General features: G+C 41.0%; 1 protein-coding gene across 1 annotated transcript in view; it reads left to right on the forward strand.

Annotated features, from left to right (window-relative positions):
• The window catches only part of POLR1B (RNA polymerase I subunit B), a 214571-nt gene that overhangs the window by 80342 nt on the left and 121266 nt on the right, over positions 1-12963 (forward strand). Inside the window, exons 4-5 of the mRNA XM_085612104.1 lie at positions 3855-3987; positions 8537-8673. Coding sequence (XP_085468230.1) covers positions 3855-3987; positions 8537-8673 — 270 coding nt within the window. The remainder of the gene's footprint in view (positions 1-3854; positions 3988-8536; positions 8674-12963) is intronic.

Here is a 12963-nt window from a genome sequence, read left to right on the forward strand (position 1 = left end):
GCAGTTCATAACCCTGGTGAGAAACCGTGTCATAGCATCGGCTCTACCTCACATCTAGTGTTGCTGTCTCTTGTGTAGATCCTAGCACAATCCGACGGCGGAGTCCTTTTCCCTTTTCATATATTTCTCAAAATGCGTTCTACTGATGTCCTCTAGCTGGATTCTCCGTATCTCATTTGGCACAGTACCACAGGTTTGCAAAGAATTTAATTCAGAAGGACAAAGAAGGGTTGATACTAACAAGCTGTTGTGTTCTAAATTGTCTTTTGGCTACTCCATCTTCAAAAGCAAACGGTGTCATATTGCTCAGCTGTAGAATGGTAATTTGTATCTTCAGGCATGTGGGGGTTTAGAAGGAGACTTTCTAGGCCATATCACACTGTTGGTCCTAAAAACCTATTTCTCCCCAAAACTTTATTATTAGTTTGGTCCAATAGATGACATTGAGAGCACAGAACTTAACTGCCATCTGACCACGCCCGTCCCCCTCAGAACAGTGTGCATCATCCAGGGTTGTCCCATTACCCACATTGCTGCAGGAGAAGGGGCTGATGCCTTATTCAGCTGTATTTGCAACGTCAAGAAAGAAAGCGGGAAGCAACACAAGCAAATAATCCAAAGGTGGAAGTGGTGATTTCAAGGACATAGCCGCAGCAGGCAACATGTCAAGTACAGTAGGTGGACATGCGGCTGCATTTCATTGTCTTCACAAACATAGGTCGGAATGTGATAGACTCTTGATGCAAGTTATATACAGAACAGAAGGCAAATACCATGATGTCCATTGTTTTGCACTAAAGCATTCAAGAAGCCAATATCTCGCATCCATTTGCATTGCCACAAGTTAAACCATGTTGGCCTTCCATGCAGTAGCAGTGTAGCAAACAGTCTCTATGTCCTAAGGTAAACTTGCAAGGTAGCTCCATTTAAATTGGGATTCCACCACTTCATTCAGGCAGGGAAGCACCCTTGGGTACTGTGAAGAAAGAATTTTCTCTCCTTAAAGGCCATGGCAACCATAGGGGTCAGTGGAAAAAATGAGCTCATGGATGATGTATGGCGTGACCTGGTCGAGCATAGCATATTTAATGTCTTTAGCTCTAATTGTTTCAACTCCTTCCTAGCTGTCTGCACTGCAGTTGTGAAGTAAAGAAACGCTGATTGCACTTGTACTGCAAATCCTCTGCCTCCTGGGCAGGATTCAGCATGGTGCCTTGGCCCCGGTAGTTGACATTTCTGGAAGTAATCTGGCACAGACTAGTACCTGGAACATGAACTGGTTGGAAACGCTGAGATCTGTGTGTTCTTTCAACAATGAGATACCTCAGTGAGGTACGTAATAGAGGGATATTGAAATGAACTGATCATAAATAACTCAATTGGTCTAGTTTGTTTTCTCAGGTACCCCAAAATGTTAACATTATTTCAGCTAGTTCTCCTTTCCTGGTCTTCCACCCTTTCCAGTGCCACTGTAAAATCTGAAGAAAGTGTGCTTTCATTGATTCCACGATGTTCACTCTCTCCTCAATCAAGTCAATCCTGTGATATGTAGCATCAACGCTGGTAGCAATGTACTACACTCTGAAGTTGTAGATCAGGTTTAACCCTGTGTCCACCTTCTCTATAAAATCTTGATGAATGTATTTATCTAATTCAGATTAGCTATTTCCCAGGAGTGGTAGGTGCTTACAGATTCTAATTAACTAGGATACTCTGTCTTATTAAGCCTTGTTCATGCCTTTCATGCCCCTCCGGTGTGTGCAGGTTATTTGCCACCTTTTCCTATTTCTTGGCCGGTTTATCCATCCTCAAAAATGCATCCTGAATCAGAATGTCCAGGAAAATCCAGGCTGGATAATTAAAACAAGCATTGGCATAGCCAATAGGTCTCCCCTTTGGGACATTTTAAGTATTTAGTTATGCAGCACAATATCCTTGGTACATCAACTGTTGCATGGCTAAACACTTATAAGGTCCCAAAGGCGAGACCTATTGGCTATGCCAATGCTTGTTCCTTTTTACTACGAGCGCACAAATTTAGAGTCTGGTGTGTCAAATGATATATTCCTTGTTTTGTCTCTGCACATTGATCCTTTTATAGAGCTAACACGCTAGAAAAGGCTTTTGTTCCTGTCCTGATAATTTGTAATAAAAGACATCCAGCACCACACTCCATACTGCGCCCACCTTCTGCTCCTCTGAAGCCGTCAACGCGGGTGTTCTTTCCCATTGAATAAATCCAAGTTTGTTAATGCTTATCAACAGAGTATGCATTAGAAAAGACCTAGTATGGCAGCCGACTTTGCACTGAGCAGCTGGCAGAACGAATCACATCTATCAACCATCTCTAATCCAATCGGATAATTCTGTACACTTGATAGGTTGTTTCTTCGATGCATTATTTTGTAAAACGCAGTGAGACTGGTTTGGGGCTCGGAGTGGGGTACAGGGGCGCGGCTATCAATTGAGCAGCAGATGCAGTTGCGGGGTTCCCAGTGGGTTTTTGGCTCTCTGCGTCACAATTCTGAATGTGCTATGCTACTCAAACAGCAGAGGGGAGCATTTTCCTTGCACCAGGGCCGATAGCAACCTTGCTACGTCACTAGACCAGCTTTGCCCATTTTGCATGCTGGTCGGATTATTTTGACACTATTCAAAGAATAAAACAAAGGATGCGAACAAAAATACGTTTTCAGATCGCAAAATGATCGAATTAAACTTTAAGATACTGATGGTAAACCACCGAGCTCATAGTGTATTGCTTTTTTATAGCACAAAGGCAGAAAGTGCAACTCATATACTATTATTTCTTCCATTCTTAGCATTCAAGTAGAAAGTTTAAATTCAGTGCAACATATGCATTTTTGTCAGGACGAATCGTGTGCTTGGTGGCAATAAAGGCAAAGTGTGGAGCTTAACAGAGTTGATAAAATCAAACATAAATGTATTTTACCTGTTGTATTTGTACGCTTAACTCCAAAGCATCTCTAATTTATGTATAGAAATACTCCCATCTAGTGGGCAGAGATTGAATATGCGTTAAGAGCTAGTTTGTTGCAACCTTTGAACTCAGTCCTTAGGAATAAACTGTAAGGAGTGCTTGAAACTGGAATAAACAAGCATTGGCCCACGAAAGTGAAAGTGATCGCGATCATGCGCGGCAGAGAAAAGACAGATGGCGGCTGTGCGCGCTCACGTGCACGCAAGCTTTAGGCCACCAAAAGCCTGTGGTAGCACTTCGATAACCCACCTACTAAATGTCTCGCAGAGCAGCGCATGCGCTGGCTCGGCGAGATCTAAAAAACAAATCTACTGTGAACAGCAGTTGTGTTGGTAGCTTAACATCATACGACCTCACGCAAGGGAACCTTTATCAACATTATTTGATCTACTTTTACTTTTGCACTATTTCCTTGTGTATTGAGTTTTAAACATCTGTATATGTTTTGTTGCTTTGTTGGGGTAGACCGATAAAGTTGCTGGAATCCTTGCGTTCTAAAATTGGTCATGCATGTAATTTGTGAAAGGGAATTAAATAAGACAACTGGCCTGATGTAACGTTTGGTGGATGGGTTCCCTGTAACAAATGTGACTGACAACCTCTGCGCCTTATAACAAGTGCTTTTGGACGTAAGGCCGTTGTACTAAGGCAGCAGGAATATCTGTAATGTTTGTGAAGGAGTACCCTTCCACTAAACCCTATATAAGGCCCAAAGTTCTCTGTGGCTCTATGTTATGTATTTCCACAAAAAAAACATCACATTGTGCAGTTAAAGTGTAATTGTTTTTAAGCTTTGTGGTTTTTGTAAGTGGAGTGCTTTTAATAAATTAAGCAATATGTTTTGCCCTGCTAGGAAATGGGTGGATATTTTATAATCAATGGAATAGAAAAAGTTATCCGAATGCTGATCATGCCTAGGAGAAACATCCCTGTTGCGATGGTGAGACCAAAATGGAAAAATCGTGGACCAGGTTACACCCAGTATGGTAAGATTTAAATAAAACCCATGCTAATATTTATTTTTAGCACTGAAAAGATGATTAAAAATATGCTCCATTCCTTTACTCCTGGATTTAATAAATTCTTTAGAAGGAAACTGCTATTTTCAAACAGCATTGAATTGTAGAGCTTCTTCTTAAATAATTCAGACCAATAAACATTTTGATTTTGTAATCATGCATCCCAAACAGCTCCTGACTAATGCTACGTGCAGAAACCATATAAAATCGCAAAAGGAATTTTGCATCGCCAACCATTTTCTTTTTCCCCTTTTGGTTCCGGCTATCACAAGAAAGTCAAATGCTGCTATATTAGGGATAGTGTTTAAAGCTGCGTGTACCATATGTGAAAAACGGTTCTAGGATGCGATGTCACGTATTGTAACCTTAAACTCATTTACAATTGTTTCCCTTTCTTTCTTATCCCTGCAGCTTTGCAGTATTTGCTGGCTCTGAATTACCAGTCCTTCCTGCACTTTAATTTTTAAAACTCTTCACGTTTCAAAGAAAGTTGTATTTCTGCCCTTTTAGTCTCCTTACCTCAAGCCGCTTAATCATTTAAGAGGAATTTTACGACACCCATGATCATTCTGTTTACAACATCCCTATTTAAACCTTCCATAATAAAACATTTTGCCAGTTCTCCTCTCTCATTGCATGGTGGGTCTGTGACTTCCCGGTGTTTACCCCTTGCTCACATTTGCTTCCAGGTATCGCTCAATCAAGGTTACTTTTTCTAGTGCCTCCTTGAAATGACTCTCTATATCCCTACTAAAGCTGTAAATTACTACGTCAACTAACCAGTAAAGGGTATTTTGTTGAGCAGTACCTGACGAGGAGTGAAATTATTATAACTTGTTTCTAATAAATGTTGAATGCCTTTCTAAGTATATAGGAGATTGAAATTAGGAGACCAGATATCACTGGCATGCATTGATTGTGGCAGTGAAATTACTCGAAGGTTCTGTTTTTGGTGTGCAAAAGCCAAGCCAGCAAACAACTATACAGGGGCTTGATTGGTTCAGTCTGTGTGGGAGTCGTCATTGAAAATGTATGTCTAACTTTATAACTAGGTTAATTTTTGTAAAGGATTGAATTTTTGGTACTGCAGAAGCTTGCTGTGTGTTCTCCCAGACAGGACAACCCTAGGCTCTGCATTCCAGCTCAGCTGTCTACAGTGGGGAGATTCCAAAGCCCTTAAGAAGACCCTCCGTGCCCAAGGACTGGGAATGTGAGCACTAGATTGCCCTGAGCCACGAGCAGTTAGATTCTCTGTTGCCCTCCTGTTCACAGTAGGTCACAATCTCTCCCAGCAGTGACCGACCTCACCGGAGAAAGAAGTGCTACTGGAGCCTAGAGAAAAGTAAGTGGGTTGTATCACTCAGATCACCAATAGGACAACCAGCCCAATGAGTAAAAGGCCCTTGCGTGGGTCCTCATATCTGGAGCTGTGAAATGGGCCCCATTCCAACATTCGGGTATAAAAGTATGCCTTTCCACTTGGGAAATTTGGTACTTGTTTGCCCGTTGGTATGCGCCATAGGAGACAACCAAGGATGCATCTTTCACACGACCCCACAGATCGGATCATCTTACCTACCTACCTACTGTTTTGAACCAAACCAAACCAAACCACCCCTCCCCACCTCCAGGAGTCTACTTGAAGAGGGATGGTGCCCCTACCCTAGAGAGATGTAGTAAATTAAATAAGTTATTTAGGATGAACTTGCCAGAAGAGACTTGTATAGATGTGAATGGAACAGTGTGTGTATGTATGTTACCTATCTAGCTGGTTGGTCATGGCTTCTTGTGGATTACCTCTGTATTGCTTTCCTATAGCATGATAGAAAGTGCACAGAGGAACCTAGCATCTCCTGTAAAGGGTGTCACTAGCACAGCCAATCCTCCAGACACTTTTGGGGATGAAATAAACTACAGAAGTATTTAAATTGAATGAACCTGAGGTTAGACAGAATCACAAGCACTCAAGAGTCCATGCTCGCCTCCTGCCAATAGTTTCCATTGCCTCTGAGATCTTGTAGCCAGTAGTGTGTCGAGGGACAGTTACAGAAAGAGTGGATAGAAGTCATTAAGGAATGATATTGAACTTGTTTCTAATCCCACAACTAAAAAGTATTTGAATTTCTGAAAAGATTCTTCTCACTGAATGGGTGTCCTGGCTAGCTGATAAGCGATAATGGGGACCAATTTTAATCCAAACACATGACCGAACTTCTCAAAGTGAATGTTTTTGAGCACAGCATGCCTACCCTGCATCACACTCCGAGCAGAGGACAAATTGAAAGAGCTAATGGGTTGGTCAAGTAGACAATCTAATTAGCACTGAAATGAGGGATGCAGTTAAAGCTCCATTAAGAACTATATTATGGGCATACTGGATGACTTCACTCAGAACTATGAGAACAATCCAGTTTGAATGACTCGGAGGAAGATTGGCTATCACCCGTTACTACTGTGTTAGTAGTTAATCTGGTAAAGGTGAGAACATGTTTCTCAAATGAGAAGTAGGCAAGCCCTGCACAAAACCGTTTCTTAGAAATAAGGTCAAACGAAAGGTATCTATGTCGACCAGTAGTAAAAATGCATGTGTCTGCCATTGATTTGGCAAGGAATGGCTCTAATCCTAAATGAGAATGTGTAAAATGAGGCAGCAAGTGTGATCAAAAGGATTAGGTTTTTGTCGAGGAATGTTAGGTACCTACCAGATATAAAGATTGTGTAATGGGTTGACTTGTCTAGTAAGAGGCAAACAATTTAGTAGTCATTATTTATAGTCCATATACTGTGTGATTTATTCTGATATCTCCTAGCCTATTCATTACCCTTTCTTCCTTGTGTTGGCGTGCACGGGCTGTTAATCACATGTTGTCAGAAAAAGATTCTTTGACCTTTAGCATCAGTTGGTTCGTGCCATTCCTTGTAGCAAGACTACATTCATTTGCTCCATTAACTGCTACAATATAATTGCTACACTGTAAACCTTCCAGAGACGCCAAGGAGAAATTCTGAGTAGGAGTCACGTCAATCATAAAAATTGCCGTATTAATTCAGTTCGGAACAATAATCTTTAAACAAGAGTGCAACTGACCATGGAAGCCTGTTTTGTCTATTTTCCCTTAATACATTTGAACATAACTGTAATCTGCTGTTCCTCTTTCAGCACTATTTAATTCTATGTTCCATAAAGATGCCAGAAGAAGTCACTTTACCAGTTGGTTGCCTGAACAACCACACTGAAGAATTCTTAAGCTGGCAGAAGCAAATTAAGCAAAGCTGTGATCCTATTAACACCTGAGAAAGCAGCCAGGTTATAGCAAACTGCACTGCGACTTCACCACAAATAGAACCATGCAAAACAGAAGTAGAGAGGCAACAGAAGCTGTTTAATAAGTAGATACAGTTTAGGGTAAAGTTAGCATAGGCAATAATTGGACGTAATCGTTGTTGTCTTTCCGTTCCTTTGTTTCAAATGTGCTTGGTTTGCATCATATAGACAGCCAACGCGTTTCGCCCAAACATGGCCTTCTTCAGGGCAATCGATAATGTTGCCAGATGATGAGGATTACTGATCCTGAAATCAGTGTGATGCGTCCGTTAGGAACGTGAAGTATAGAGATAATGGTTTTCTGAGCCAAGGGACAGCCTGTACGTCCGTAAGGTGGTGATTCTAGGTCAGTAAGAGGGTGATGTATTCAGAAATGTCCAATAAATGTGTACGATTTGTATGATTCGCAGTGTTGCTTCCGTTGTAGCCGTGTCAGGTAAGCATCTGATATTTAGCGGGATGGAAACCGTGAACTGACCTAGGATCACCACTTTACGGACTTACAGGCGGTCCCTTGGCTCAGAAAGCTGTGATCCTACACTCCTCTTGCATCACCGCATGATTTTAATCCTAAATTGTTTTCCGATATATTTATTTTGCTTAATAACATAACCTATACCTATCTTTTTTTAACATTAATTAGAGTAAGGCCTATTGTGTGCTATTGGCATGTTGTTGTGGCACCATAGGAGTGACAGACGTGTATTCTTAATAAACTTGGAACTTAAGGAGATAGGAGTCCCAAGCTGCCTTTTATTATGTGTGTGTTGTTTACCCTGCATTGATGAATCCTTTTAATAGTTGTGGCTTTGTGTCACTCACGGAGAAACTGATGAACTACTTAGAACTTGAGAGTGAGAGTTGTGACAAAGTGACAGCATTAAAATTCCTAGAGGGAGAGAATGTGGCCTTAGGAGCAAGTATTTTCACTGATCGCTTCTACAAAAAAGTCAAAGTTTGATACTAAAGGAAACCCGGGGTAAGGTTAACAAGTAACCGTCAGAGTCTTTCACAAAAGAGTAGCAAATGCACTTGAATCAAAATAATTTGGAAAATAATTCATGAACTCTGCCTTCATATGCAGGAGATGGGCCTAAGGACTAAAGTTATCATATTATCTTCAGTTTAGTATTTTTTTATTTTTTATAGTTGGCAACTAATAACCGCCTGCATTTCATACTTCCTTTTTAGGTATTTCGATGCATTGTGTGAGAGAGGAGCATTCTGCGATTAACATGAACCTTCACTATCTTGAAAATGGCACAGTGATGTTGAACTTCATCTATCGCAAGGAACTTTTCTTCATTCCATTGGGCTTTGCTCTCAAAGTATGTATTTGATAAATAATCCAAGTTTATTTTTTGGTTTAAGAGGTGTGCTTGCTAGTTAGTAGATAACACCATTATTTCTAGAGAAAACAGGTATGTTATTTGTGGAAGATTCCCATTTATCTACTTTATTTTAGATAATTTTAGTAGTTTTCCATACATCTAAGACTCTTGACTCCCACACATGGAACCTCCTGATGAGTTTAACCAATCAAATTATTACTGGAGTTACTATTTTGGCCACATTTCGTCCAACTAAAGTCAATCTTTTGTGCTGCTGAAAAAAAGTGACCCAACTCCATCTGCCGAATCCTAACTACCCTACTTAGCTTACTGGACAACTCCAGAGTGAGCTTTGTAACTAGAAGGCAACCACCTTTTCATTAGCTGCCTCAGCATCTTTGACTGGTTCATCAAATCACATGCGTCTCTCTTACCCTGTTTCAATGAGCCTTCCAGGATGTCCTGCCTGGCCTTTGTGGTTAAGCGGCAAAGCTGCAAAGGTCAACACCTGTAGCTCCTCCCTTATCTGGTTCTGGTCAGGCTGGCGCATACTCTTCCTATCACTGTACCAAGTAGGTAAGCAATGCTATATCACCAAAACCTCCCAAGATTTTCTAATCTGATCTTCCATTTATGACAAAAAATCTTTCGTCTTATCAAACACTCCATATTTCTTTATACGACACACCCACGCCTCCAACCACCCCCTGTCCCTGTCTGCACTTATTCTCACAACACTTTCTAAATGCAAGGCTAGTTATCAAAAATTTCTGACTTGATTGCTCCTAGCCACACATATATTCTGTTCATCAAAGAGACTTGGGTCGCTCTTACATTAACACTTGAATGAAATCACAGACGTTCATCCCCTAGCCAAGCATACAGAAGAGCATAGATGGCCTACCCATTATCTTCGGTATCTTCACGCTGAGGCTCTTCATTCATACGGTCTCTTATTTAGTTATTTATTTAAATGTTTTATATAGCGAGAATAAGACCCGTGAGGTTATCGGAGCACTTTGCAATAGAGTGCAAGAAGAGGCATCTAAATCCAGCAACCAGTTAAGGGAAAAGGTAGAAGAGGGGAAACACTTTAGGCCAACAGAACTAGGGTTGATCATAAACAGTCAAATACTATACAAGGGTGAGTAAAAGTGTCCGAGCAGGCCTAGAGATTTGCGGATTAAGATTAAGCGAAGCAATTTACAAATCCTCAGGCGGAGGAAGCAAGATGATCGAACAACACAGTAAATACGAAACAAAAATGCAAAAAGTAACTCATTGAAACCACATACCAAAATATTATCATAAGTCATGTAATAAACAAGGGTGAGGGGGACGAGTCTTAGAATTGTCATTTGCCTCTGACATTTGCATTAATCTGATGGTGACTGCGTCTGAGGTCAGTATATTCAGGACCTGGTGACAACACCACTAAAGGCTAGAGAGTATTTCCTCAACATCTTGACCTCTGTCATACTGACTACTCGTGCCAAATTTGTAACACGTTCCAAAAGCAACAATCCTGCTCATTATCTCTCCCGTATCTTACCTGCCACTTCCAAATCACTCAAGATTTTTCTCAAAATACAATTTATTGCATTTTAGCAGGAGACCAAACACAGAGAAACAATTAAAATACATCAACAACCATGTTTCTGTACCTCCACTACAACCAGCCATGCCACCCACCACACTTGTACAATTTTTCCTGCATCAGTCCACCCATAGTCTATTTCCCACAATCCCCACAGCTGACCTAGTTTATAACAGCCATAGCACATTTCTACAGTAGAGTCGAAAGTTTATAATCTGATTGAAGGTGGTCTATCATTTGGGTGGGCTTATTATTTGGCAAGCATCTCATCCCATTCAGCCAGCTATTCGTGCCTTCTTCTGCTTTTCATATGATGTTCATCTCCAATCGCCCATTCAAGCAAATACTTTGTCCAAGCTTCATAACTAGTAGTCCTAACAGAGACCCAATGGATGGCGATTCAGTGCTTGGCCAGAACCGTGCCCGGGGCTGCCATCTTTCTCATCTTGAAAGACCTTGAGGTAGGGAGTATACCCAGCAAACATTGTTTCATTGATTGCTCCAGTAACCCCCTGGCCACCAATTGCAAACATTCAGCTGCCACTTCCCAGAATGCAACCATTCCTGGACTACCTCAAACCTAATGCAAAACATCTGTCCTTGACGTGCAACATCTTGGACATGCCGAGGTTTTAACAGGAGAAGTCCTAATCAAGTTTTTCAGGGTAAGATAAGTCATGAAGATAATGAATTTGGACTAGTTTAAAAAAGTGCATTTGGGGAAATGGTCTTCACCTGTGTACAAGCCTTCCCCCCCAATCTGCCTCTTATCGGTCAAGGCACCGCTGTGACCACTCATCATGTGCTAAAGTTGTGTTCCCTCCATCAGACAGCAGGGCTGTTTAAAAGTAGTTGCCAATCGTCTACACCCTGAGAGCTATGATTCTATCACTTCTGTTGCCGGGGACTCTTCAAGGAAAGAGGTCCAGCTACCCTGGCTGATTGTGCAATATGTGCACACTACAAAAACTGACCTTGACCAAGATTAAAGGCCTCTCTTACCTGGTCCTAGGTAAGGAATTGTTTATTGAGTTATAAATCCTCTACTATCTCCTTTTCCCGCCTAACTCTTCATTTCCGGACTGTCATTGTGGTGTGCATCTCCTTAGAGGGACAATTCACTCAAGATTAAGGCAGTAGTTTGGCGATTCCTATTTATGGCAACCTTTAGCTCAGCGAAAAATGGACAACCTAAATCATTTTTAATAACCACATATTAATTTGAGAATGTCCTATTAATCACTCTAAGCGCAACACCAACTTCAGACTACTACTACACTCTTATTGCTGGACACGCTTATCTTTGTGTTATTTGAGCAGTCTGTGGCCTCTGACAGCATTGGCCACGAGTTCGTAATGGCAACTGGCCATTCATGCTTGGCCATCACATACCACCCTTACAATTATCTATTCAGTTTCACAGCAAATTGGATTTTGTGTAAGTTCTGAATTTATATGGAATAACAGGACGCCAAGAATAAGCTGTAACAAAGTCAAACTCCAAAACAAATGGTGGCATGGGAGTTCCTGATTATAATAATTAGACATGGCTCGCTATGGTTTAAACTGAATTCTTCTTGTATACCCCGATGGATCTTTATGAGGGTATATTGGTAAGCCTTTTACTTCACTCTTTTTTTAACAATTTCTAAAAAATAATCTGTACAATATTACCGCAATAATAAAAGCAACTAAATTAGCACTTTCAGAATGTGATTCCCTTTCCCGCTTTGGTGTAAAAGTGCTCATACAAATCCCTTTGGCATGATCCTTTTTTGAAATCGAAAATAATACATTTTTGTAACCGTGGATTGAAGCAGGCATTTTTATTCACACAATCAATGTCAGTGTTTTGGTATATTTTTCTGAATTGCAAATCAAATATGCATGGAATTATTCAGTGTTATTAATTTGAAGTCTTATGTGATACAATTCTTCGAACATTGTGTTATGCTGTCCTTGTGGCCAAAGCCTCAAAACCCACATTGTGCTGAAATCTATAAAATAAGCCGGGCCGTATGACTTATAAAATATATATTTTAAGAAGTTAATTCTAACACAAACCATTTAGGTGTTTGCATAGTTTTGGAACACAAAGTTTCCTTTGAATATTTCTTCTGAGCGGTAGGAGTTATGGTCATTCTTTTTTGCGACCTGTGCTTGCAGTATGAGGCATTTGCTGATTTAGAACACTTTTGCACCTCACAAGTTCTTGCAAGCCACTATAATGCTACAAACATTCAAAATAACCTTTTCTAGATGAACACGAACATGTCTGCGCATTGCATATGTAGTGAAAACTCTTGCTGCCTCCGGTCGCTCTTCTGCTCTCCATGGGTCGCCTATCTCCTCCACTAGCCCTGGATTTTATCGCCAACTGTCATGCAGGCTGGCTGCTATGTTATTTATCAGTTTCTCCATTTCAGTCCTGCAGCTTGTTCAAAACAGAGTCCTGAACCTCTTGGCAGCCTCACATTACATTTCTGCGGTAGGCTGACGTGCACTACTCTTCTTCTCCTGATGGCAGTTGTATAAAAAGGGCTAACTTTCTTGATTTATTTATGACTGCGGTGCCATTCACTCTTCATGCAGAACAGAATTAGTTGGCCATGGAGGTCAACATAATATGTGAGCAGGGCCCGCAATGAAGTTCCAAGCAACTGTGGCCACCGTGGGACGGCCTGGCATCT

Source organism: Triturus cristatus, chromosome 6, assembly GCF_964204655.1.
Source record: "Triturus cristatus chromosome 6, aTriCri1.1, whole genome shotgun sequence".
Taxonomy (NCBI): Eukaryota; Metazoa; Chordata; class Amphibia; order Caudata; family Salamandridae; genus Triturus; species Triturus cristatus.